This window comes from Pelobates fuscus, chromosome 10 (genome assembly GCF_036172605.1).
Source record: "Pelobates fuscus isolate aPelFus1 chromosome 10, aPelFus1.pri, whole genome shotgun sequence".
Taxonomy (NCBI): Eukaryota; Metazoa; Chordata; class Amphibia; order Anura; family Pelobatidae; genus Pelobates; species Pelobates fuscus.
This window is the reverse complement of record NC_086326.1, coordinates 71,908,671-71,936,656: the sequence shown is the minus strand read 5'-3', so window position 1 is coordinate 71,936,656 and position 27,986 is coordinate 71,908,671. Positions and strand designations below refer to the sequence as shown.

At 45.6% G+C, this 27,986-nt stretch overlaps 1 protein-coding gene across 1 annotated transcript in view; it reads right to left on the bottom strand.

Moving 5' to 3' along the window:
* SIRT1 (sirtuin 1) overlaps positions 1 to 3,721 on the bottom strand; it is a 31,283-nt gene extending 27,562 nt beyond the window's left edge. Inside the window, exon 1 of the mRNA XM_063434962.1 lies at positions 3,291 to 3,721. Within this exon, the coding sequence (XP_063291032.1) occupies positions 3,291 to 3,693 (403 nt within the window). The 5' untranslated portion in view covers positions 3,694 to 3,721. The remainder of the gene's footprint in view (positions 1 to 3,290) is intronic.
* Positions 3,722 to 27,986: the final 24,265 nt, after the last annotated feature.

Below are 27,986 nucleotides of genomic sequence, written 5' to 3'. Positions count from 1 at the left end.
CCCCCAGCGCAGCCATTCATCTGCTGGACTCATCTCTCCCGCTTTCCTGCTCAGGGAACTGGGTGTGCTGTAACCCAGGCACCCGAGCAGAGCACACCGCTTCCTGCAGGCAGGGGAAGCCGGGACATGACCTGGTATCCTGGCTGTCTCCTGCCTGTAAACATCGGAAACTCTCTGAGAGGAAGAGGAAGCAGCCTGTGCTCACAGTGCACGGCTCTCCTGCTCCCCCAGCATAAAGAAGAACAACATCCTGCAGGCTAGTCCCCTTCTCTTTTTAACATCACCCAGGTAGGCTAAGGAGGATTGTTTATTGTATGAATGGTTGTAAATTTATGTGTGTGTGTGTGTGTGTGTGTGTTAAATTGCTGTATTTCTGTGTGTAAATAAAGTGTGACTTTATGTAAAGTGGTGTGAGTTTGTGTGCAAGTGAGAGTGTGTGATGGTGACAGTGTGAAAGTTACACTGTTAGTGAGAATGTGTAAGTGACACTGTGTGTATGTTAGTGAGAGGGATAAGTTGCAATGTATGTCAGTAAGAGAATGTGTATTAGTGAGAGTGTGCAAGTGACACTGTGTGTGTGTTAATGAGAGTGTGCAAGTGACACTGTGTGTGTTAATAAGAGTGTGCAAGTGACACTGTGTGTGTTAATGAGAGTGTGCAATTGACACTGTGTGTGTGTGTGTTAATGAGAGTGTGCAAGTGACACTGTGTGTGTGTGTTAATGAGAGTGTGCAAGTGACACTGTGTGTGTGTGTGTGTGTGTTAATGAGAGTGTGCAAGTGACACTGTGTGTGTGTTAATGAGAGTGTGCAAGTGACACTGTGTGTGTGTTAATGAGAGTGTGCAAGTGACACTGTGTGTGTGTGTGTGTTAATGAGAGTGTGCAAGTGACACTCTGTGTGTGTGTGTGTTAATGAGAGTGTGCAAGTGACACTGTGTGTGTGTGTTAATGAGAGTGTGCAAGTGACACTGTGTGTGTGTGTGTTAATGAGAGTGTGCAAGTGACACTGTGTGTGTGTTAATGAGAGTGTGCAAGTGACACTGTGTGTGCGTGTGTTAATGAGAGTGTGCAAGTGACACTGTGTGTGTGTGTGTGTTAATGAGAGTGTGCAAGTGACACTGTGTGTGCGTTAATGAGAGTGTGCAAGTGACACTGTGTGTGCGTTAATGAGAGTGTGCAAGTGACACTGTGTGTGCGTTAATGAGAGTGTGCAAGTGACACTGTGTGTGCGTTAATGAGAGTGTGCAAGTGACACTGTGTGTGCGTTAATGAGAGTGTGCAAGTGACACTGTGTGTGCGTTAATGAGAGTGTGCAAGTGACACTGTGTGTGCGTTAATGAGAGTGTGCAAGTGACACTGTGTGTGCGTGTGTGTGTTAGTAAGAGTGTCTTTCTTTCCCTAAATGTGTGCTCACTATGTCCCTCTCCTAAATGTCTCCCAGTCTATGTTTCCTAAATATATCAACAGTCTCTTTATCCTTTCCCTAAACGTCTTCCCAGGTGGTTTTAGTTCTCTGAAATTTCTCACCGTGCATCTGCTTTCACTTAAAGGGACACTATAGGCACCCAGACCACTTCAGCTCATTGAAGTGGTCTGGATGCACTATCCCAGGACCCTTAACCCTGCAAAAGTAATTATTGCAACTGGGATAACTTCACCTCTAGTGGCTATGCATGGGGATGTCCAGCGTCACGCAAAAACCCATAGGAAAGCATTGTATAGCACTTTCCTATGGGGAAATCCTAATTGGCCATTGATGAGTGAAGATGAACCCGAGCCAGCATGGAGGGACATCGGCGCCAAACCCGGGTAAGTGACAGAAGGGGCTTGTAACCCCTTCTGCACCATGAGGTAGGGGCGCTTGACAGAGGGGGAAGCTATAGTGCCAGGATAAGAAGTTTGTTTTCCTGGCACTGTAGTTTCCCTTTAATGTCTACTCAGTGTGTCTCTTTCCCTAAATGTCTCTTCACGCCAATTCAGATTTTATTTAATAAACCTCTGGAGGAATGTAGTTGCATTCATGAGGGGGTGGCAAAATGTATTGTTGCCTAGTGCAGCAAGAATCAATCCACCGTCCCTAGTTATGAATAATTTCTAAACAATAAAATCTAGGAGGGAGAAAGATCCCCCCCCTACAGTAATCCTTTATAAAAACACACAATTGTATTATTCTCAGCCTGAGTACTGACCTTGCTATTATATATGGTGTGCATATGGTAAAAGGTAAACAGCATTTCTGCTGCTATACAAATTGACTGTGAATGCAGTCTAAATCAAACACAATCACAAATAAATATTTAATAATATGAAGAAACAGATAATGTGCACAGTAAATTTGTTTGCATACAAGCTACTGTAGCAACATACTGGGAAAGAATATTTTATAGTGAGTTTATATGTAATGGCCATCTATTGTAACAAAATTGTAATCAATTTGTATCAAGTGGTCAAGTCACGCATCCGTACCGTACATCATTTCAAACAACGAAAGGGGTGTTTTAATACAGTGGTGGCTAAAAGGAGCATCACAGGTAGTTGTAACCTTGTGATGTGCAGATGCAAAAAAAAAAACAAACAACAATTTGTGATTCTAAGGAATAAGTCCTGAATAAGAAGGATGAAATGGGTTACAAGTTTTAGCATTATGCCCAAGAATCCCAACTTGTCCAAAGGTCATGAGAACAATCAGCCCAACTTTAAAAGTAAATACAAATAGTGCTGTTTTTGCCTTAATGTATAACCACCCTAGAGTCTCTCTCACCAAATTATGAAACAAGTGCTACCAATATTAAATTTGCCAACTGTACATGCACCTGTAACTTCATGTCATACAATAGAACGGAATGCTATGTAACAGGGTTTTACAAGACCAGACCAGTATAGTGACCTGCAGCATCAAGTTAAAATAAAACACCATGCTTTCATAGAATAAGGTATACAATAAACATGCTTTTATAGAATAAGGTATGTAAAGATAATAAAAGGGCAGAATAACTTAGAACTTAAATAGACAGCTTGGTAAACTTAGAGTTGGTGTATGCATCTCTCATTTTAATTGCTATGAATTAAAATGAGGAGGACTGAGTGATTTTGTGAATTATTGCAACACAGAAAAAGACCAATATACAGAGTGACCTGCATCATGAAGTTAAAGTGTTGGCAATGCAAGTGATAAGGGCAGCTGTTACTGGTAAATCAGGAGTCAGTGCATTCAGCTGAAACGCCAACTTATATCGCCTGTAGTGCCGCAGGTTAGTAAATAGCTGTGATATCAGTGACAGGTACCCACCTCCATAATCAATGGCTTGGTCTGTGAGCTCACCATTCGCCAGTGCTCCAGCCCCCTCCTCCTCCTCCTCCTCCTGCTCCTCCTCCCCCTGCACCATCAGCAGCAGCATTTGTCTCTGGTCCCCAGGAAGGCCTTGCAGCCCGGAGCTATTGTGCGCTCTGGGTTTGGCAGACAGCCCTGCAGAGGCCTCCCCTCCTCCCGGCTGGGCAGACACCGCGGGGAGAGCTTCCTTCGCCTCGCTCTCGGCGGCAGCCGGCGGCCCGCCCTCACCGGCCTCCAATCGTTGCCTTTTGGGGCCGGGCTCGCCGCTTCCTTTCGGGATATGGCACGGGGCGCCGGTGTGGTTGAAATCTAACCGACCTGGGTCCGCCATCTTCCCACCGCCTAAGTAGGAGTCGCCCATGGTAAGGGAGTGAAACGCATCACGTGACGCGTCCTCCACCAATGGCGGCGCCGCCTCGTGACGTCAACAATAACAAACGCTGTCACATGGAGAAGGCAGAGGCTCTGGGCAAAGCTGGAGATAGGAGGGAGCACTGTGCTGCTGTACCTGATATAGGAGGGGGACTGTGCCTGATATAGGAGGGGGACTGTGCTGGGAGAGGGTCTATATCAGATATAGGAGGGGGGGGACTGTGCTGGGAGAGGGTCTACACCAGATATAGGAGGGGGGACTGTGCTGGGAGAGGGTCTATACCAGCTATAGGAGGGGGGACTGTGCTGGGATAGGGTCTATACCAGATATAGGAGGGGGGACTGTGCTGGGAGAGGGTCTATACCAGATATAGGAGGGGGAGTCTGTGCTGGGAGAGGGTCTATACCGGTTATAGAAACATAGAAACATAGAATGTGACGGCAGATAAGAACCATTCGGCCCATCTAGTCTGCCCAGTTTTCTAAATACTTTCATTAGTCCCTGGCCTTATCTTATAGTTAGGATAGTCTTATGCCTATCCCACGCATGCTTAAACTCCTTTACTGTGTTAACCTCTACCACTTCAGCTGGAAGGCTATTCCATGCATCCACTACCCTCTCAGTAAAGTAATACTTCCTGATATTATTTTTAAACCTTTGTCCCTCTAATTTAAGACTATGTCCTCTTGTTGTGGTAGTTTTTCTTCTTTTAAATATAGTCTCCTCCTTTACTGTGTTGATTCCCTTTATGTATTTAAATGTTTCTATCATATCCCCCCTGTCTCGTCTTTCCTCCAAGCTATACATGTTAAGATCCTTTAACCTTTCCTGGTAAGTTTTATCCTGCAATCCATGAACCAGTTTAGTAGCCCTTCTTTGAACTCTCTCTAAGGTATCAATATCCTTCTGAAGATAGGGTCTCCAGTACTGTGTACAGTACTCCAAGTGAGGTCTCACCAGTGTTCTGTACAATGGCATGAGCACTTCCCTCTTTCTACTGCTAATACCTCTCCCTATACAACCAAGCATTCTGCTAGCATTTCCTGCTGCTCTATTACATTGTCTGCCTACCTTTAAGTCATCAGAAATAATCACCCCTAAATCCCTTTCCTCAGATATTGAGGTTAGGACTCTATCAAATATTCTGTACTCTGCCCTTGGGTTTTTACGTCCAAGATGCATTATCTTGCACTTATCCACATTAAATGTCAGTTGCCACAACTCTGACCATTTTTCTAGTTTACCTAAATCATTAGCCATTTGGTTTATCCCTCCTGGAACATCAACCCTGTTACATATCTTAGTATCATCCGCAAAAAGACACACCTTACCATCAAGACCTTCTGCAATATCACTAATAAAAATATTAAAGAGAATGGGTCCAAGTACAGATCCCTGAGGTACCCCACTGGTGACAAGCCCAAGCTTCGAATATACTCCATTGACTACAACCCTCTGTTGCCTGTCACTCAGCCACTGCCTTATCCATTCAACAATATTGGAATCCAAACTCAAAGATTGTAGTTTATTGATAAGCCTTCTATGTGCAACAGTGTCAAAAGCCTTACTGAAATCTAGGTAAGCAATGTCTACTGCACCACCCTGATCTATAATTTTAGTTACCCAATCAAAAAAAATCAATAAGATTAGTTTGGCATGATCTCCCTGAAGTAAACCCATGTTGTCTCTGATCTTGAAATCCATGTGTTTTTAGATGTTCAACAATCCTATCCTTTAACATGGTTTCCATCACTTTCCCCACTACTGAAGTAAGGCTTACTGGCCTATAGGAGGGGGACTGTGCTGGGAGAGGGTCTACACCAGATATAGGAGGGAGACTGTGCTGGGAGAGGGTCTACACCAGATATAGGAGGGGAGCTGTGCTGGGAGAAGGTCTATACCAGTTATAGGAGGGAGACTGTGCTGGGAGAGGGTCTATACCGGTTAAAGGAGGGGGTCTGTGCTGGGAGAGGGTCTATACCGGTTAAAGGAGGGGGTCTGTGCTGGGAGAGGGTCTATACCGGTTAAAGGAGGGGGTCTGTGCTGGGAGAGGGTCTATACCGTTTATAGGAGAGGGGTCTGTGCTGGGAGAGGGTCTATACAAGATATAGGAGGGGGGTCTGTGCTGGAGAGGGTCTATACAAGATATAGGAGGGGGGTCTGTGCTGGAGAGGGTCTATACCAGTTATAGGAGGGGGGTCTGTGCTGGAGAGGGTCTATACCAGTTACTGGAGGGGGTCTGTGCTGGGAGAGGGTTTATACTAGTTACTGGAGGGGAGCTGTGCTGGGAGAGGGTCTATACTGGTTAAAGGAGGGGGACTGTGCTGGGTGAGGGTCTATACCAGTTATAAGGTGGGGGGGGTCTGTGCTGGGAGAGGGTCTATACCAGTCATAGGAGAGGGGTCTGTGCTGGGAGAGGGTCTATACCAGTTATAGGAGAGGGGTCTGTGCTGGGAGAGGGTCTATACCAGTTATAGGAGAGGGGTCGGTGCTGGGAGAGGGTCTATACCAGATATAGATGGGGGACTGTGCTAGGAGAGGGTCTAAACCCGATGTAGGAGGGGGACTGTGCTGGGAGAGGGTTCATACCAGATATAGGAGGGGTCTGTGCTGGGAGAGGGTCTATACCAGTATAGGAGAGGGTCTATACCAGTTATAGGAGGGGGGACTGTGCTGGGAGAGGGTCTATACCGCTTATAGGAGAGGGGTCTGTGCTGGGAGAGGGTCTGTACCAGTTATAGGAGAGGGGTCTATGCTGGGAGAGGGTCTATACCAGTCATAGGAGGGGGACTGTGCTGGGAGAGGTTCTATACCAGGTTTAGGAGGGGACTGTGCTGGGAGGGGATCTATACCAGTTATAGACATCATTTATCAGGGTTGGCTACGCACTGAAAAAACTGAGCAACCCTTTCGCCTTTTTGTTAGTGAAGAAAGGGGAGAGATAGGTGAGTTTACCATAAGGACATCTTCCATTAGAAACTCCACGGGTTCTGTGAGTCTGCCAGGGTTGACCTCGGATAGAAGAGGGTGTGCGGTTTAGTATTCTGCAAGGTATTGTGAGATGTGGGACCTCGGTTGTTGTAAGGAACTTATGGAGAAATGGTCGGCAGCCACAAGCTCCGCTGGCCCAAACAAAACCTTGGGATTGAATACTTTCTTCATATTAACCTGTGCTTTGTGTAGGGCCATAAAACTACTCATGTAGGAACTTTCCAAATAAGAAACCCTTGGCTTGAGGGCCAGGTTCAGATAGGCACCACTCCACAGACTAAGGATGTTGATGTTCCTCTTGGTTGAATAGTAGGTCAGCCTGAGGGTCAAGGATTTTGGAGTCATTTGTAAGAGGTTTTGTAATTCCATGAAGGTTTTAGTGTCAGACGTGACCTGAGTGCAGAGGCGGGCTACACAATTATTAAAAGGAATGGAACATTTTAGTTATGAAGAAAGGTTAACAAATTTAAACCTCTTTAGTTGAGAAAAACATAATCTCAGAGGGGATATGATAACATTATACTAATATATCTGAGGCCAACACAAACCATTGCGTGAAAATCTATTCACAAACAGGAATATACATAGGACACAAGGTCATGCGTTTAGACTGGAAGAAAGAAGATTTAGTCTAAGGCAAAGGAAAGGTTTTTTTTGTTTTTTTTTACCGTAAGAACAATACGGATGTGGAATTTTCTGCCTCAAGAAGTAGTTACAGTTCTTTAAACAGCAACTATATGCATGCTTGCAAAAACATAATATTCAATGATATAATTTTTCAACTGTAGGGAAATATCTAGTTGATCCAAGGATACATTTGACTGCTATTCTGGGTTGAAAAGGGATTTTTTTCCTAGTTTGTTGCAAAATTGGAAGTGCTTAAAACTTTTTTTGTCTTCTTTTGGATCAACAAAATGTGAGGAAAGCTGAACTTGATGGACACATGTCTCTTTTCAGCCTATGTAACTCACCCCCGGTGTTCCCTCAGAAATGGTTGAGCGCAAGTGCAGTGTTTCTTAACACCAAAACCACTTAACAGCAATAAATTCACCTACCACTAACCAATTTTGCAACACAGTTTTGCTGAATAAAGTTGCCAGTTTACATAACACAATTTTTTATACTAAAGTTACTGTAATAATAAAAAATTAAAAAAAAACTAACATTACGAATGTTCCGTCCTAATTCCAAGAGGAAATTGAGAGAGGGAAGGGATAGTGTGCAATAATTTCTGCAGGATGTTCCTCTGGAAACTTAGCTCCTTCTAGCACAGCTAGTTCAAGCATTAAAGCTTCTCTTTTTTTGTGGTGTGATCCATGAAAATCAGTGGGCTTGTTGCCGCTGACTGTGTGTTTCCCTATTTCTTGTAACCCCCTAAATAAGCAACTAAGTCAGGGCTGGTGCAAGGATATTTGCTGCCCTCGGCACAAAAATAATTTGCTGCCCCCTCCATGTTGTGATATCACAGCCATATTATCCGAAACAAAAAAGGTATTTGTTTCGGTCTATGATATATACAGAAAATTGGGATACAGCTGGATATCTAAAATAAACAATAACAGATAATAGTGCAATACTGTGGGGGGATATTAACAGTGCCCCCACTCTGTATGGAACTCACAAACTCCAGATGAAATAAATGCCTTGAAGTTGCCTTCCCCACCAGGGGAGGTCTGGATCCTCAATCAGCTTGTCACCCTCTGGATCAAAGTCAGGAATCAGGTAGGTAAGTATAAATTGGTTTATTTAATACAAAATCCAATAAAATTCACATGTAAAAACAGTGGTATGTCACTGGTCCTGCGCGTTTCATTTCTATAGAAACTTCCTCAGGGACCACGTTTTGTGCAATTACAATCATAAAACATCATCAGTAACAATAAAATGACATTTGACATCAGTAACATAAAATTACATTTTATTGTTACTGATGATTTATGAGTGTCACTCTTTACTTAAGACTTAGAGCAGCGTACCTAATTAGTTTCTGCAATGTCTCGTCTTGATGGTGGTGGTGATGATGTCGTTCTTTCCCCCACCACTCCAGACATTTGTTTAATTCTGTTGCAGGAGGAAATAGACTATTATACAGAAGAAGTTAGAAGAGGGTGATCTGGAGAGGAAGCAGCCTACTGTTTCATGCACCTACTATACACAACACTTTGTGTAAGCCCATTTCTGTCTCCAGTAGAATTGCCTCATTTAATGTAAACAGTTGGAGCCTCATCTTCTATGAGTTCCAGAAGTTGCTTACCCAATGAGATTATTATTGTGACAGGCCCTCCTTCAATCGATGCTCCTAGTGCTTACCAAGGACCATCAGCACCGCACCAGACAACATAAGCACTGCAGACACCACGAACCGCCACAGCTTGGTTGGGATCTCGCCGTCTCCTACCCACCCTGGACCGACGACAAGGCTCCAGGCTCCAGTGGGTGAACCTCTCTTCCTTCAGAGAGCGAAGCAGGAACAAGCTCTTAAAAGAGCTTAGTGATTATAGCCAGGGGAGTATACAGTGTATAGCAATCCCCAGTGTAGATGCAGCCTTTCCCCCCACACATGAGACAAGGCTCTATGTTGAGGGTAAAACAGGAAATCAGCAGTCTGAGGGTTTATTGTCTCTTTTATACAGGTTTTCCCAGAAGGTTACCACCCACATGGACCTTGTGGAGCACAGGACACAAAGCCACAAAGCCAATCAAAACAGGTTTGTACAGATAGACACTCCCAGATAATGTACACAAACCCTCCCCTCTGCCTGTGATACAATTAACAAACACAATGGACTAACTCAATTACCCACAGGCAGAAAACACACATTTTTCACAAAACACAGAAAACATCCCAAAACACCACATTATACATCCTTGGATAGCCCTGATCTGTGTGAACAACATATCCAAAAATCACTCAGATCAGAGCAGGGGTTTCTGGAAGTCTCTTTTGACCGACCCCAAGCATGGCTTTCATGCCCAAAATAGTTCCACAGATTTAGGCTGTGCGGCCGGTCTATCTTCTCTTCTATCCTGGAGATAATTGGCTTAAGTGGCTGTGGTAACTTAATTATCTCCAGGTACAGGAAATATCATAAGTCAAAAACTGTTACAAAAACCACATAAAAATACATAACTCATATAATACAATGTTTACCTATATGTCCAACATATCCCCAGATAGCTTGGATCCGAGCACTCAATATGTCCGGAAAGCACTCAGATCTCACGAATACAGGTGGATCGCCATGGGGTTAAACAATAGCAAGGGCTGATGGTAAATTGAGGAGGGACAAGGCAGCCAGTTTAAACTGGTCTGGCAGTGTCCCTGGGACAACACCCTGCTGGAGAAACAATAGGACAGGAAAGAGGGGGAGGTGAAGGGGCACATTTTCCCATAGAAGTCACTTTTTAGCATGTCTATTTGCAGGGCCCATAGACTTTGGGCAAAAGTCTGGCCATTAGTCCTCTCCAAAAACCAGTGGCGAAATTGCTTTCATCACAATTATTAACACCACCACCCTTCCTGTTAGAATTAGACAACCAAACAAGTGTTGGGAGCTGATTATAGAAAACCTGATGAACAGACTATCTGTCAATCTTATTCTGTATGAGGTTATGAAGGAACTGTTAAATACTGTTCATACTCTGGATAATTTATAAACTATGGAGTCTCTCCTCTCTTCCTTTGTCTTTTTCTCTTTGGTTGCATTGTCTTGTATTAGTAATGTTGTATGATAATTGTAATTTATTGTCAATGTTTAATGTTTATGAATGAGGGATATATTATTACTATATTATATGGTTGTACTTAGGAGAAAATAATCCCTGTGGATTGGTGTCTATGTAATGGTGTCTATGTGTTATATATATAAAATGCTCAATAAATATCATATAAAAAAAAAAAGAATTAGACAACCAAGTGTAGAGACCAATGCTGATATAGCTTCCAAAGATGCTAATTCACCTGCATCTTTATCAGCCACAAGGCCTTGGGTTGAGGCTAGAAGAGTGACCCTTAGCAAAGTTTGGCATACTTAGCCTCTCGGAAGAGCAAATTGTAAAGTGCAAATTGGGCAGCAAGGAAGTGAATAGGGGGAGATTGAAGGGTCATCTCGCTAGTACCAGTTTGAACGAACATATGCAAGTCTTTACAACTGAAGGAAGAAGCTGGATCCAATGATGCTGTTTCTGTGCAACTAATTTCCACCATCTATACTTCCACCACTACTACCACTCTTAGGCAGAAAAAGGGGGATGTTAAGAAGGACAAACTCCCAGAGTGTCCTTGTTGCCCACTGCCTGCAAGCCCACTCTTTTTGTGGTTGGATTTAATGCCAAGGCATGTCAAAACAACAGGCTAACAAAATAATTTGCCCTACTGAACAACTGATCACTTATATGTGAGCTTCCTTTTCTGCGATAAAGGGGAGCTCCTTTGAGGAGCTGATACAGGCCCTTGATCTGCAATATGTATGTCTCTTACAATTCACTTTCAGCAGGAAGTCTTATCACTGCACTGTTCCTGTGTTCTACTAGTGAAGGAGCAGCTGACTAAGCTTGTAGGTCAGTGGGTGACTTCACAACAGATTTGTGGAATGTTTCTAGTGGCCAGTGTCACGAACGCACCCTACTTCAAGAGTGTGCGTGACGTAGTTGTGGTGGTGAAAGGGTTAAAGTTCACGGTTTATCTGCACTAGACTGGAAATAATGATAAAATCCCTCTTAACACCACCCACACTTAACCATAATAATAATATTAAAATTTTGACGCTGCCACCACCAAGACAATTTATAAACGGGGTGCCTTGGTCCCCAAGGTAACTTAATAATAAAAACCCACCAAATACAACTTAACTTACAATATCTATGTAATTGCAAAACACTAATTAGTCTCTTTGGGTAATGTGATTCTTTACCAGACAATGGCAGAACATAATAAAGGAATATTTATTATGAGCAAAAAAAAGTCACAGTGCATACAAAAATATAGATGCAATCAAATTAGTTACACCAACGACAGATAAAACCAAAATCACTTACTCAGGTTTTAAAAGTAAAACTTCTGGTCAGGGCGTTTCTGATAAGAGAGATGGTGACTCATTCAGAATTGGATTCTGGCCCCCAAGCTAGTCCAATACACACTTCAGTATCATTAGATATATGCCATGTGGATGACCAAGCCTCGCAAAGAGGTGGAGATAAGGCGTACCAATAGTAACTATAAGTGACCACCCCCTTGTGTTCCAGACCAACATCAAACCAAATGGAAACATTTGGTTCTATCTCCTCTTATGTACTTCCCACAGAAATAATAATTGCATCTATCAATTTGTTACCATTAACCCATTCCATTGCATAGATAGTCAAACTCCTTACTTGTGACCCAATATGGCGGACATCACAATCCCTTCCCCTATGGTCAAATTACGCAAATCATGTTTGTGCTTGATTAGAAGATTGTCCCATTCTAAATATAATAACAATGAGACTAATTTATTAATCTGTAGGTAAATATTAATGTTTCTTTTGGATATGATACTGGAACACAAGGCTAATGGTCATTAACATATCAAAGGACCCCCTATCTAAGAGGGAATCTAAACATATGGCAATTTACAGAGTTAGTTTATATTTGAACCAGACTTCCGGGCCACTTATGTGTGACTTCTCGCACCTTACAGAGCCTTTGATTAATCAAAGGATCAATCCATATGGTAAACCATCTGCCCCATTTCACATTCCTATGCAATTTCCATTATCCCTTCTGTGATCGGATCTCTACCAAGTGGCCAATTCATATATGCACTACACAAATTAAGTTAAATGCCAATATTCTATTGTGCAACAATGAATTTTGCACCCTTGGAGTGACAGCCAGCATTCCTTCCTTTCCTTGACAGCACACTGGTGGCAGTTCTCGGTGCCTGAGCAGGGTGGTGGCAGTGGAAGAGGTCTGGCCTTACAAGTATGTCAGGCTGGAAGTTGATCTATAGTGCAGCAGGGCTATTGATCTATTCTGCTAAATGTTGAAGTGATGGATGGAAAGTACACTTAAGCAAATATCTTCTAATCAGACATATGGTGTTAAAATTGTTGGGAAAGCAGTTGCCAATCTGCATGTTGGGCTTGTGGTCACTGACAAAGTTGCTAACATTACTCATAGAGATGTATCTACTTGAGTAGTATCCCTTCTAGATGTGCGCTGTTCTGCAAACACCAACACAAAGGTGCAAACCATACTTAAGTGTCAAGAGGATTTCTGGGCATTTACACCCAGTGGTGTATTTTGGTTTCAGGCTGCCCTAGGAATGACTAAGCTCGGGCATCCCCTAATCTAAATTGCCCTACCCCTCCTGACACATGCCATCACTGATACATACACTGACAGACAGTCATTCGCACACACACTGTTTAACACTCAGAGAAAAGGCAGTGCTTACATTGCTGCCTAGTAACACCTCTAGAGGCAGTCACTCAGATGGCCACAAGAGGTGCTTCCTAGGTCAGTGCTGCAAACTTTGCAGCACATACATTCAGCGTCTCCATGAACGTTCCTTATAGAGATGCATCTCTATGAGGAGATGCTGATTGATGCAGTGCTTTGCTATGCATGCGCAATAGCCTCACAATGCTTTCCTATGGGAAAGCATTGGATTGGATGAGATCGTCAAATTTGCTGATCAGCCCAGGAGGCGGAGCGGAGGCGGAGGCCATCCGTCATGAGACCCGTGCAACGCTGGAGAAAAGGTGAGTAAAATCACCTTTTGCTCCTCTAACATGGGGCTGGGGGAGCTAATTATTACTTTTAAAACTATAGTGTCAGGAATACTGGAATAAAAAATTACCTTTCATTAGGTACATAACTGGTCTTCTCAAAGTGACTCTGGGAAGCAGTGTCTCTCACTAGGAGCTGGTGTTTGGAGTAGCTGGCTGGTGTGTTAGTATACACATTTGTCAGACATGGTACCTGGGATTTGTCTAGCCCTGGGTTAGGGGCTGTAGTAGGGTATAGGAGCAGCAATTGAAGGGTTAGGGCTGTAGTAGGATATAGGGGCAGCAAATGGGAGTTAGGGTCTGTGGTAGGGTATAGGTGAAGCAATTGGGGGTAGGGACTGTAGTAGGGTATAGGGGCAGTGATTGGGGGGTAAGGCTGTAGTAGGGTATAAGGGCAGTCATTGGGGGTTAGGGCTGTAGTAGGGTATAGTGGCAGCAATTGGGGGTTAGGGTCTGTAGCATGGCATAGGGGCAGCAACTGGGTGTAAGGGGCAGTAGCAGGGTATATAGACAGCAATTGGGGGGATAGGGGCTGTTGTAGGGTATAGGGGCAGCAACTGGGGGAGTAGAGGCTGTAGTACGGTATAGGGGCAGCAATGGGGGGGTTAGGGGCTGTATTAGGGTATAAGGGCAGTCATTGGAGGTTAGGGCTGTAGCAGGGTATAGGGGCAGCAATTGGGGGGTTAGGGTCTGTAGCAGGGTATATAGACACCAGTTGGTGGGTTAGGGTCTATAGTAGGGTGTTGGGGATTGGAGGCTGTTTTAGAGAGTGAGGGATTGTAGTATTGGTGGGTTTTGGGCTGTAGTAATGGGGACTGTAGTGGATAGGGGCTGTAGTGGTAAGGGACAGTATTAAGGAGTTTAGGAGCTGTAGTAGGGGGTTTATGAGCTGTAGTAGTGGGGCTAGGGGCTGTAGTGGTAAGGGGCTGAGGTAGGGGGATTATGGGCTGTAATGGTAAGTGGCTGAAGTAGGGAGTAAAGGGGCTGAAGTAGGGTGTAAAGAGCCTGTAGTAGGGCTAAGAGCTGCAATTCCCCCCTCCCTGAAGCTTACCTTGGACAGATGAGGCAGATCCTTTCCTTGGTGATCCCAGGCACCGAGTGAGCAAAGCAGAGCCTAATTTGGGGCGGGACTATTGCAGAGGGGTGGATCCTAATGTAAGGGGAGGAGCCTAACATAGAGATGCACCTCTAGCTACAGAGCACCTAGGCACTATGCACCCGCACAGGATCGTCCATGGTGAGAGGCTGGGTTCGGCCGGCTTAGGCAGCGGCGTGCTCCACTGTGACCATGGCAACAGACAGTCGGAGCGAATTTTAGAGACAGCAGGGGCAGAGCGGCCTCAAATAACATGTGAGGGGGCACGGCCACAAGGTTTTATGTTGTGTACACTAGCGCTGTATCTATCACGACTCTCTAGACCAGGCATAGGCAACTTTGGCACTCCAGATGTTTTGGACTACACCTCCCATGATGCTTTGTCAGCATTATGGGTGTAAGAGCATTATGGGGGATGTAGTCCACAACATCTGGAGAGCCAAAGGTTTCCTCTCCCTGCACTAGACTAACAAGGCATTTTGCCACCCCTTAAAATATGCCGCCAAGGCAAATGCCTTGTTAGCCTCGTGATAGATACAGCGCTGTTTACACCTTTGTATGGGGGCTAGTTAACTCATGAGCAGAAGCAACAGAAAAGGGGGCTTCACACATAACATCTATGACAGAATGTCAGCACGCAGTGGAACTCCACGTTAGACATGCTGGAATAGATTTTGGAACAGCATTGAGCAATCCATTGTCTATCTTCCCGACATTCCTTTGGCATTGACTCCTCACTGGAAAATAATAGGGCAATTAGTAGCAGTTCTTACTCCATTTAGAGACATGACAATGTGAGCCACAGTCTCCAATACAACAGTCTCCCATACTGTAGGTACAGGTTTATTAACACTCTCTGATTTGCAGCAAAAGAGAGACATAAGGAATATAGGTGCATTGAATTACTATGTTGCCATTGTCTACTACTCCCAGTAGTGCCGGCAGCATAACCCCAAGACAGCAGAGTGAATCAGCTTAGTTTTAGCTTAATGTTGTTATCGGTTTTGGGGGGAGAAAGTGAATCAGCAAGCAGTCAGAAGGGGAGTAGTGGCTTTGAAAATTTAAAAGCTTACCTGTGTGAATGTGCTTGCCTTCAACTGAGGACCCTATAAGCTACTTGGATGAAAAGACAAGTGCATGGATTCTGTCTTGTTGCCCAGGAGCTTTTGTCATATACAGGAACTACTGTCCATTTAAAACAAGTGTTCTCTGTTCCCTATTCTGAATCCCCAAGGCTCACAAATGTCCCCACTACTGATGGAAAAAATACCCTTCCTCAAGTTTAATCTCCACATGGGTTTGGGTTACTCTGCTCTTCAGCTTTATACTTGAGGCATCATCGTCTACTAGCTGAGACTTACCTCTCCCTTCAGTGTTGCTTAACAAATATAAATAAATTACTCTTTTTTTCTAATGTCTTTTATTGTAGTGGTTTCAACCTGCCTGTCTTACTCTTGTGTTGCATTTTGGAGAACCTGATAGGGCACCTTGTGTTTTGCACACCGAAGGATGGTCACTGACACTGCATGCTGGATGTGTGAGAAATCTTGGTTCTTATCAGAGTGGGAGGGGTGAGTACATGGTCCCATTGACTTTTTGTGTATTTAATTCAGATATATCATCTAATTCTAGCAAACTTGAGGCATAAAAGAAAAAAACAAGGAGGCGGAGCTTAACTGGTGAAGAGAACGGTCACATGTCTGCTGAGCTCCGGGCCTCAGCGAGAGAAAAGCCCGATTTACGCTTACAAAAACGGGGCAAACCCACTATAGAGAGACCCCAACACCCAAACGAGCCTAATGGGGCGAAAAAATAAAAAACTAAAACCTGACAAGCCCACGAAGGGCATGGACATCGGGGAGTTATGGCGGCAGGCACATGGCAACTCGCGCTCCAATATGGAGTCTACACATGGCGGGTGCTCCGATTTCTATGTGGAGACGTCGGATGAGGATGAAAGCATATTCTCCCCGGACCGGCCTCAACCACCGCCGGCACGATCACAGCCCCCGCCACCCACCTCAACCTCCACGCCGGTGAGCATGGAGGCCATCAGAGAACTAATGGCGGAGCATCATCGGAAAATCTCGGAGGATATAGCCACGATCAAGACCTCACTGCAGGGCCTGTCTGGACGGGTTGGAGCAGTCGAAAACACTGTACACACCCAATCCAGCCAAATACAAAGGCTACAACAGGAGGTACAAGAGCTGAAACTGATAGCTGGGCAGACTGATCTGCGTTTCGCTGAGCTCGAAAACAAACGCCGCCTGAAGCACCTTAAGATTAGGGGCATCTCCGACAACATCCCAGAGGCTCTGCCCCATGTCGCTAGGAGGCTCCTTACGGCTCTATTAACCCCGAGAGTAGCCAAAGCAGTGCAGATAGAAGGCATATTTCGAATTCCCAAACCCCCTAAGGCCCCAGCCACAGCGATGAGAGACGTCGTCCTGCAGTTCCAGTCCTATAAAGACAAAACCGCAGTCCTGGGCGCTATTAGGGACCAAGCAACATACGCTTTCGAAGACATGAATTTAACTTTCTACGCTGACCTCTCTGGCACGACACTGGCCTGGAGGAGATCTCTGCAAAGACTGACATCCCTCCTGCGAGCGCAAAACATCAGGTACCGCTGGGGTCCGGCTCATACCCTACTGATCATTAAGGGCGACACTACACACACAGTACGCAGCATGCAGGAGGCTCCGACAGTATTGGAACAGCTGAACCTCCCGTTAGACTCGAATCTGCCGACACCAGCGGATAATCCTGTGAATCCACCTAACTGGGGCAATGCCAGCGCTGAAGAATTCGTCCCTAGAAGACCGACAGGCGCACCTACCACCTGAAACTACTGGGACTGGAATTCATCTTGGCGGGACAATCCCCCAACACAGTACTCACCCTAGACAGCCATCTTTCAACGAACTCACACCTGGACTAGTGGTTGGCAGACCTCCCTCTCACAAACCGATGGACACACGCTCCAAATTGGTGCAGGGCACCACTATAGGGGACCCCTTGATACTGCTGCCAATTTTAAAGCATTAACTCCAGAACTTCTGGCTTTACCTAGATGCCAAGTTGACGGTAGCAAAATTACCTCTTTTTTTTTTCTTTTTTCTAAACTGCCAGTTAACATACTGTGTTACATTCCATGTTTTTCTTTAACTCCCCATTGCCTGATCCCTATCATGCTTAAACTGTCGTCTGTACCTATATGCTTTTAACTCTCCTCACCAGTCAAGATCTATTTGAGCTGTGCTAATCTTGCTACTTTAATAGGGCATACCAACATACTCTGTCAGCTTCGGCCCGTTTAAAGTACGCAATTTTATTGATGTTCTGTTGATTTTGTTAGTGTTTCTTACACTTTAGCGACAGGCTCTACGGCAGACGCAATGGCTCCAGATATACAAGCATGTAACTTTCATTACCTTGCTCTTTACCTTTAAGGCAGTTCTATTGGGCAGAGGCTCATGAGTTTATGTTTGCATTTTTTCTTAATACTGTTTTATCTTAATAATGTGTCAAGCTTGAATACTAACAACAAAAAACTGTGCAGTCTTAATCAATGTCGTAAATCTGTTAAACATTAGTGGCCGATTACTACTGAAGTGACAATACTGGCATGTATGTAACATTCACCCTGCACTCAAAAATAAAGAATTTAAAAAAAAACAAAAGAAAAAAGAAAAAAACAAAACACTCACTCAAGAAATATAATGCCATTTAGAAAAAAACAAAACATTTGAAAAGCTTATCCAGAAACATTGAATAAGGCTATTTTATACAAAATATTGATTCAGCTACATTTGGGAGTTTAGCGAATACAGCAGCTCAAATTTAATAGTATGTGAAAATATTACTATAAAATGAAGCTGTGACATAAGAATGTATTACTGCAGTGCATATAGTGTGTAAGAGGAACACCTGAAGGTCCTGACAATCAGTTCACATCTATAATACATGAGGAAATATGATAAAATATGTTACACTAAATCATTTATTTACAAGCTGCAGCGCTTTATATTTGTCTTTTTACCTGTGTGCATTATTCATATCTTCGGCTTTTTAGCTATTCAGTACACTTGATAAATATGTGTAACAGCTGAAACATTTGTATCTAACAGTAGAAGTTACAGTTTATTCCTGATTGGGGAAACATTACTTGGGAGAGAAACCTAATGCATTGCAGCAGCTGTTTAAGATATATATTCTTAATTCCACATACCCCTATCATCCTTGCAACTCATTATATTGCTGGAATTGCTGGGGAAGGGTGGGGGGCTAACGCCACAAGTAGGGTCTTAAAATCCCAGGTCTGGTTTTGCCACTCTTTCATTGTTGGCCTTGAGTCCCGTGTAATATTGAGAGAAATATAATACCTCAAATTTGTGACTATGCCACTTTTATGCATCATATTTGGGCTTAAGTTTACAGCATAGTATTAGGGTTTTTTTGTGGGCTCATGGTTTAATGCAATGGGTGCAGGTTTAATGCTGAACCTGTGGGGTTGATGCTTTGTCTGCAGGGTTAATATAGCATAGTGTGGAGTTAATACAGACCACCAGTGTGAGGCAGGCATTTAACTTGCTTCAGTGCGTGAAAGGGTTAAAAATATCTAGACATGTGCGATTCATTTCGCTCCGAATGTACATTCGTACGAATTTCATGCCATTCGGACATTTGGATGCTTACAAATGACCGAAGTGCCAAAATGACAAATTTCGGAAGTCCCGAAGCTCCGAAGTGATTCGGATTTCTGAAAAGTGGCAAAACAAGAGAGAGGGAGGGTAAATTACGTGAATTATGACAGGAATCTTGACCAATAAGCTAATTTCTTTTGTGCAATGATGTCATATCCTGTACGCGTCACATTGCGGCTGCCAGTGGACCCTGAAGGACATGCAAGGGAGCTGTGCTGCAAGAGCACACTTAGTACTTTGCTCCCTCGCTGCCTGGCATGGGATGTTTGTCCCATGCAGTCTTGTGCAGTCTCTACTGCGCATGACTTCATCGGACAAGCATCCTTAGCTAATTATTATATAGGATACATAAAGTAGACATGTACATTTGTCCGAATTTCATGCCATTTGGACATTCGGATGCTTATGAATGTCCGAAGTGCCGATGTTCGGCAGTTCCGAAGTGCCAAATCAAACGCCATTGGCCAATTTGCCGAAGGAGACTAATTTTTTTACTTACCCGAATTTCCGAACCGAACCAAATTTCTTGACCATGCACATCCCTAAAAATAACTATTTATTTCCAGTAGACCAAAAATAATGATGAGAAATTCTTCTTAACACCACCCACACCTGCTACCACCGTGGCAATTTATAAATAGGGCACGTTTGGTTACCCCACCAAATCAGATTTCAAAACCCACTGAACACAGTTTAGCAAAAATGTCTATGACAATAAACCTATTGGCCTACTGTCCCCCCCCCCCCCTCATTATCATTATGGCCCCCACCCGCCGCCCAGGGGTGGGGGCCCGGAGAGGGGGAGGACAGTAGGTCCCCCCCTCATTATCTTTATGGCCCCCACTCGCCGCCCAGGGGTGAGGGCCCGGGGGGGGAGGACAGTAGGTACCCCCTTCATTATCATTATGGCCCCCACCCGCCGCCCAGGGGTGGGGGCCGGGGGGGGGAAAGGAGAGTAGGTCCCCCCCCTCGTTATCATTATGGCCCCCACCCGCCACCCAGGGGTGTGGGCCGGGGGGAGGACAGTAGGTCACCCCCCCTCATTATTATTATGGCCCCCACCCGCCGCACACTGGTGGGGGCCGGAGAGGGGGAGGACAGTAGGTTCCCCCCTCATCTTTATGGCCCCCACCCACCGCTCAGGGGTGGGGGCTGGGGGGACAATAGGTCTCCCCCCTTATTTTACTTTAGGGCCCTCACCTGTCGTTTAGGTGTGGGGGCCAATAGGTTTTTTTGTTTTTTTTTTACAGTGAGCAGCCACAGGCGCCCAGTGGAAGTGAGTGCGTGTCTGGAAGTGAGTGTGTGTGTGTGTCTGGAAGTGAGTGTGTGTGTGTGTGTGTGTGTGTGTGTGGAAGTGAGTGTGTGTGTCTGGAAGTGAGTGTGTGTGTGTGTCTGGAAGTGAGTGTGTGTGTGTAAGTGAGTGTGTGTGTCTGGAAGTGAGTGTGTGTGTCTGGAAGTGAGTGTGTGTGTGTGTGTGTGTCTGGAAGTGAGTGTGTGTGTGTGTCTGGAAGTGAGTGTGTGTGTGTGTGTGGAAGTGAGTGTGTGTGTCTGGAAGTGAGTGTGTGTGTGTGTGTGTGTCTGGAAGTGAGTGTGTGTGTGTGTGTGTCTGGAAGTGAGTGTGTGTGTGTCTGGAAGTGAGTGTGTGTGTGTGGAAGTGAGTGTGTGTGTCTGGAAGTGAGTGTGTGTGTCTGAAAGTGAGTGTGTGTGTCTGGAAGTGAGTGTGTGTGTCTGAAAGTGAGTGTGTGTGTCTGGAAGTGTGAGTGTGTGTGTCTGAAAGGGAGTGTGTGTGTCTGGAAGTGAGAGTGTGTGTGTGGAAGTGTGTGTGTGTGGAAGTGAGTGTGTGTGTCTGGAAGTGAGTATGTGTGTCTGAAAGCGAGTGTGTGTGTGTCTGGAAGTGAGTGAGTGTGTGTGCCTGGAAGTGAGTGTGTGTGTCTGAAAGTAAGTGTGTCTGTCAGTAAGTGTGTGTGTGGGCAGGTGAGTGTGTATCTGTCTTTCAGTGTTTGTGTGTGTGTGTGTCTGGAATAGTGTGTGTGTCTGGAAGTGAGTGTGTGTGTGTCTGGAGGTGTGTGTGTGGAAGTGAGTGAGTGTGTGTGTCTGGAAGTGAGTGTGTGTGTCTGAAAGTAAGTGTGTCTGTCAGTAAGTGTGTGTCTGTGTGTGTCTGTCTGTCAGTGTTTGTGTGTGTGTGCGTGTGTCTGCCTGTCAGTGAGTGTTTGTCAGGGTTTGTGTATGTGTGTGTTATTGAGAGTGAGTGCCAGTGTGTCTGTCAGCAGGGCCAGCCTTTGAGGTGTGCAAGCTGAGTGTGTGTGTCTGGAAGTGTGAGTGTGTATGTCTGGAAGTGTGAGTGTGTGTGTCTGGAAGTGAGTATGTGTGTCTGGAAGTATGAGTGTGTGTGTGTGTGTCTGGAAGTGAGTGTGTGTCTGGAAGTGTGAGTGTGTGTGTCTGAAAGTAAGTGTGTCTGTCAGTAAGTGTGTGTGTGTCTGTCGGTGAGTGTGTGTCTGCCTGTCATTGTTTGTCTATGTGTGTATGTGTCTGCCTGTCAGTGAGTGTTTGTCTGTCAGGGTTTGTGTGTGTGTGTGTTATTGAGAGTGAGTGCCAGTGTGTCTGTCAGCAGGGCCAGCCTTTGAGGTGTCAGTGAGTGTTTGTCTGTCAGGGTTTGTGTGTGTGTGTGTTATTGAGAGTGAGTGCCAGTGTGTCTGTCAGCAGGGCCAGCCTTTGAGGTGTGCAAGCTGTGGGGTCACGTAGGGTGCCATGACAACAGAGGCACCTGGTGGCCAACACAGCTCACAAGTTTGGGACACCAGCACATTAAAGGGACACTCCAGGCACCCAGACCACTTCAGCCCATTGGAGTGGTCTGGGTGCCACTAGAGGGCACTTCCTGGTTTATAGCACAGGTTTTCTGTGCTATAGCGTCGCTGGACGTCCTCACGCTATGTGAGGACCTCCAGCGTCGCTAAAATCCCCATAGGAAAGCATTGAAAGCATTTTCAATGCTTTCCTATGGAGAGGTCTCCCTCGCCGGCGGCCGAGCCGGATGACGTCACCGGGGGAGTAGTGTGGGCGGGCCCTAAACCAGCGCAGAGGGACATCGATGCTGGTCTCAGGTATGTCACTGAAGGGGTTCTAACCCCTTCAGCAACATAGGCTGGGGGGTGGGAGTGAGAGGGGACCTGCAGTGCCAGGAAAACGATTTGTTTTCCTGGCACTGGAGTGTCTCTTTAATTTAAATGATTCCCTAGTGGTCCACTGATACACACCAGCAGTAGGTGCCTTAGATCATGTCCTCTCCCTCGTGGTTCCGGTGCTCAGTTAGTGAGTCAGAGCCAGGCCCGGACTGGCCATCGGGCACACCGGGCAAATGCCCGGTGGGCCGCGATGGCCGTGGGGCCGAGGCCGGCAGGGGAAGGTTCCAGGACTTCCCCTGCCGGTTTATGCGGGGCCGGCGCTCGGATAGTGATCAAAGATCTCCCTCACCGGCCCACATGCTATCCAATGCGGCCGCCGGCGGGGAGAGAGGGAGGGAGACAGCCTGCACTGAGAGAGGACCCGGCGGAGCTCTATCTTGCAGCTCCGCCGGGTTCCTCTCGCGAGATCCGGAGCGTTGCCTTGGCAACGACCGGATTTCGCGAGAGTGAGCTCTACCCGCAGGCTAGAGTTCACTCACCACGAGGACCACCAGGGAACACTGCCACTCTGCCTCCCAGTCCCAGGAACCAGTCCCCCCCTCCCAGGCTAAAGGTAAGAAGGGAGGGGGGGACATAATGCCTGTTATTTTATTTGTTTACCCCCCCCTACACACAAAATCCATTCTAACATTTATACATCACTCACACCCATCACACACAGCACTCTCACACCCATCACACACAGCACTCTCACACCCATCACACACAGCACTCTCACACCCATCACACACAGCACTCACACACCCATCACACACAGCACTCACACCCATCACACTCAGCACTCACACCCATCACACTCAGCACTCTTACACTCAGCACTCTCACCCACATAACACACAGCACTCTCACACCCATCACACACAGCACTCTCACACCCATCACACACAGCACTCACACACAGCACTCACACCCATCACACTCAGCACTCACACCCATCACACTCAGCACTCTTACACTCAGCACTCTCACCCACATAACACACAGCACTCTCACACCCATCACACTCAGCACTCTCCCACCCATCACACTCAGCACTCACACACCCATCACACTCAGCACTCTCACCCACATCACACACAGTACTCTTACACACATCACACACAGTACTCTTACACACATCACACTCAGCACTCGCACATTCAGCACTCTCACACACAGCACTATCACACTCGGCACTCTCACACCCATCACACACAGCACTCTCACACCCATCACACACAGCACTCTCACACCCATCACACACAGCACTCACACCCATCACACTCAGCACTCAGCACTCTCACCCACATAACACACAGCACTCTCACAACTATCACACACAGCATTCTCACACACAGCACTCTCACACACAGCACTCTCTAACCCATCACACACAGCACTCTCACACCCATCACACACAGCACTCTCACACCCATCACACACAGCACTCACACCCATCACACTCAGCACTCACTCAGCACTCTCACCCACATAACACACAGCACTCTCACAACTATCACACACAGCATTCTCACACACAGCACTCTCACACACAGCACTCTCTAACCCATCACACACAGCACTCTCACACCCATCACACACAGCACTCTCACACACATCACTCTCACACACATCATACACAGCACTCTCACACACAGCACTCTCTAACCCATCACACACAGCACTCTCACACACATCGTACACAGTACTCTTACACACATCACACTCAGCACTCTCACACACAGCACTATCACACTCAGCACTCTCACACTCATCATACACAGCACTATCATACACAGCACTCTCACACACATTACAAACAGCACTGTCACACACAGCACTCTCACACACCACATTCTTACACACATCACACACAGCATTCTCACACACACCACTTACCGCACCCTCACATACCACTTACCGCACCCTCACATACCGCACCCTCACACACAGCACCCCTCACACACAGCATCCATCACGCACACATACTGCACCCCTCACATACACACAGAACCCCCCAACACACTGCACCACACACATACACAATAGTTCCAAACACACACATATATATACATACACACACACACACACACACAGACACACACACAGCACCCCTCACACATACTGCACCCCTAAACACATTACATTCCAGACACACACTAGATCCCTTACCCAACTCTGGATCATCTACACACATATAAACACTAGATCCCTATATACACTCTGAATCCGTTATAAACACACACTCACTAGATCTCCTACACATTCTGGGTCCTTCAAACACACACTAGACTCCTATACACACACACACACACACACACACACACACTACACTCTTAACATATACACTCTGAATCCCCTATACACACACACACACACACACACACACACACACACACACACACACACACACACACACACACACACACACTAGATTCCTTGTAAGCAAACACATAATACACCCCTAAATACATACTTTCTACAAACACTACATCACCTATACACACACTCTATAGCCTGTTTGCACACATGCTACATCCCCTTTACATACATTCTCTACAGCCCCTAGCCACATATGCATCGCATTACAACACAGGCACAACATGTCTAAAACTAACCTTATTACACAATACCACACCACAATCAGCTCACTCTACACACACGCAATACCACAAGCAGACTCCAAACACATGCACAATACTCTTTCCTGGCATTTTTGTCTCCTGGTATCCAGTTATAGAGACACCAGAGACAAGTTGCAAGGAAACACAGTGCAAGCATGTTATTAACTTTGCTTGCACTGTGCAGAACAAATACAGTTTTTTTTTTCTCATGCTAGAGCTCTTCAGCAGAGCTCTGCGCATGGTCTGCCCTGGAAGAGCATTGAACAAACATGCTCACTTTGAGAGGGGGCGTGCTTGTCATTAGTGATGACAAAACACACCTCCTCTGACCCGCCCCCTTCTTAGTGGGCCGCTGGGATAAAAAAATGCCCGGGCCGAATTTTTCTCCCAGTCCGGCCCTGGTCAGAGCACAGGCTCAGAGATTCTCAGCCTGCGCTCTAACAATATTGAAAGTCAGAACCTCAAAGGAGTGGGTATAGCAAAGAGTTACTGATTAGCATAACATCAATATCCGTTATAAAACCAGGAAAAGGTGGGCATGGATGGTGAGCTGATTCGGGGGTGCAATGGGCCACTTGACTGGATTTGCCCCCCAGGCCTGAGGCTGCCAGCCCTCCCCTGTGGGGAGACCTGGGGACACGGAGACACCAGGGACACTGGGAGACTAGGGGACACTGGCTGGGACACATGGAGACACTGAGAAAATAGGGGACACTTGAAGACATGGGGACACAGACACCAGGGACGAAGACACTAGAGACACTGGCTGGGGGATATGGGGGCATTGAGACACTTGGGGCACTGGGAGACATGGAGGCACTGGGAGACTAGGGGGCACTGGGAGACATGGGAACACTGAGACACCAGGGCCACTGGCTGGGAGACATGGACACTGGGAGACATGGGGACACTGTGTCCCCATGTGTCTCTGTGTCCCCATGTCTCCCAATGTCCCTTAGTGTCCCAGTGTCCCCAAGTGTCTGTCATAATGTCTCCCAATGTCCCTTAGTGTCTTTGTCCCCATGTCTCCTTGCAGCCTTTCCCCCCCATCCTACACTTTCCTGACCTGTAGGCTGTCTGTGCAGGGTGGGAGTTGCTGTTTGGACTCTCTGTAGCTGCTCTCCTGCGGATCAATGAGTAGAGACAGGCAGGGAGGGATATGCTGGAACTTCCTATCCCTGCCTCTCTCCACACACAGTGACCCCTACTTGCCATACCAGCATTTGTATTGCCAGTATGACTGCAATATCGGCACCGACCAGGTAGCCTCAAATACTGGCTGTGCCAATAAAATACCAGCCAGGTGGAAACCCTAAGTAGTAGTGTAGTAGAGTAGTGTGTGGAAAAAAAAAAACAACAACTTTTTTTTTCTTATAAGTCAATGGGCCTATTCCATGGGCCTGGGCCTGGGCCTGGAGCTGCAGCTCCATCAGCCCCTATGTTATTCCGGCCCTGAGTACGGGCATATTATTTACTAATACTAAGTAATATTTACTTAGTATTAGTAAATGTGGCTGAAAGACCAATTTAGGTCTTTCAGCCTTTTAGTAGATAGCTCCCTGATACCGTGGGAATTAGGGAGTTATCTACTAAGCGGCTGCAAGATGCAATGAATAGGATCGGAGTTTCATTCATTAGAATAAAATTCCGATACGAAAACAAAGTGCCGAATTGCGTTCTAAAAGAAACGAACATACTGTTCTCATTCAGTTAGAACGCAATTCGGCAGTTTCGTCTAAAATGACAGGAAGCATCGCGGGAACACAGAGGAAAGGTAAGGATTATGGGAAAATTGCTCTGACCAGCAGAAATGAAGCACACTTTGCTCCTCCGCTGGTCAGAGCTGGTCAAGCGGAGGAATCCTCCATAAGGCAAAGAGTCCCTATTTTGTCTTATGATTTTAAAGAAAACTATAGCAGACAGGAAGAAACGGAGAACAGATCCTGAGAGAGGGGGAGAAGAGGAAGAGATTGAGGAAAGGTAAGTTCGGCATGACAGTGCCGCTTTAAGTCGCATGCCTTAATCATGCCATAATTGTCATACCATTTCAGGGCATCCTTCAGACAACAGAAGAGTTAATCCACTGCTTCCCAGACATTGTTCACCTTGTAAGTCTATCATGGTATCTACGGGGCAGAGGTGTGCCTAGGCCACTACACATATTACATTTAGTTTTTATAGTGCCTAGGTCATGTTGGCACCCAGGGCAGATGTTGGCAAACCCCTCCCCCCCCAATTTTAAAATTTAGTGTTTCCCTCTACACCTTCTCATTCCTTTGTGTGTATCAAATGACCCTTCTAGTGTGTTTGTTTTAATTTGCCTTTTCAACCTTGGATTTCTTAACCCCTTTGACTTTCATGTGCATCTCTTAATCTATGCTACTTCTTGTGTATATTTTAACCTCCTTGATCTCTTCTCTGTTTCTTTACTATCTTACCCTTTTTTATCCCCCAATTACATACACAATGGCATGCATCCATACATAGAAATACAGATAGACAGAGATTCAAAGTTAAATGGCTGCATAAAAGTGTCCAAATGCCCATAGATAAATTGCCTGTGATGACTATATAAATGTATACTTTGTATGGCAATTGTGTTTTCTGTGACTGCTATTAAGCTCCCAAGACAAACATACTTAATTCTAAAATCGTTTCACATTGAAATGTTATTTTACTCTTTATTTCTGTGACCTGTAACTCCCAAAAATATACTGAAATGCTAAACTTGCTATGTAATCTGCAACAAACACAAAATAGATGGATCTTAAAAATACATCTACTTCCCTCTGTTAAGATACACAGATTCTGTAAAAAACAAAGAGGGAACACAAATAGTGCAGATAAACCTTATAAATCAGTAAATGTACATAATCTGTGAACAGTACACTCACAAGAGTAGAGCCACAGTGACACCTAGCTCTAG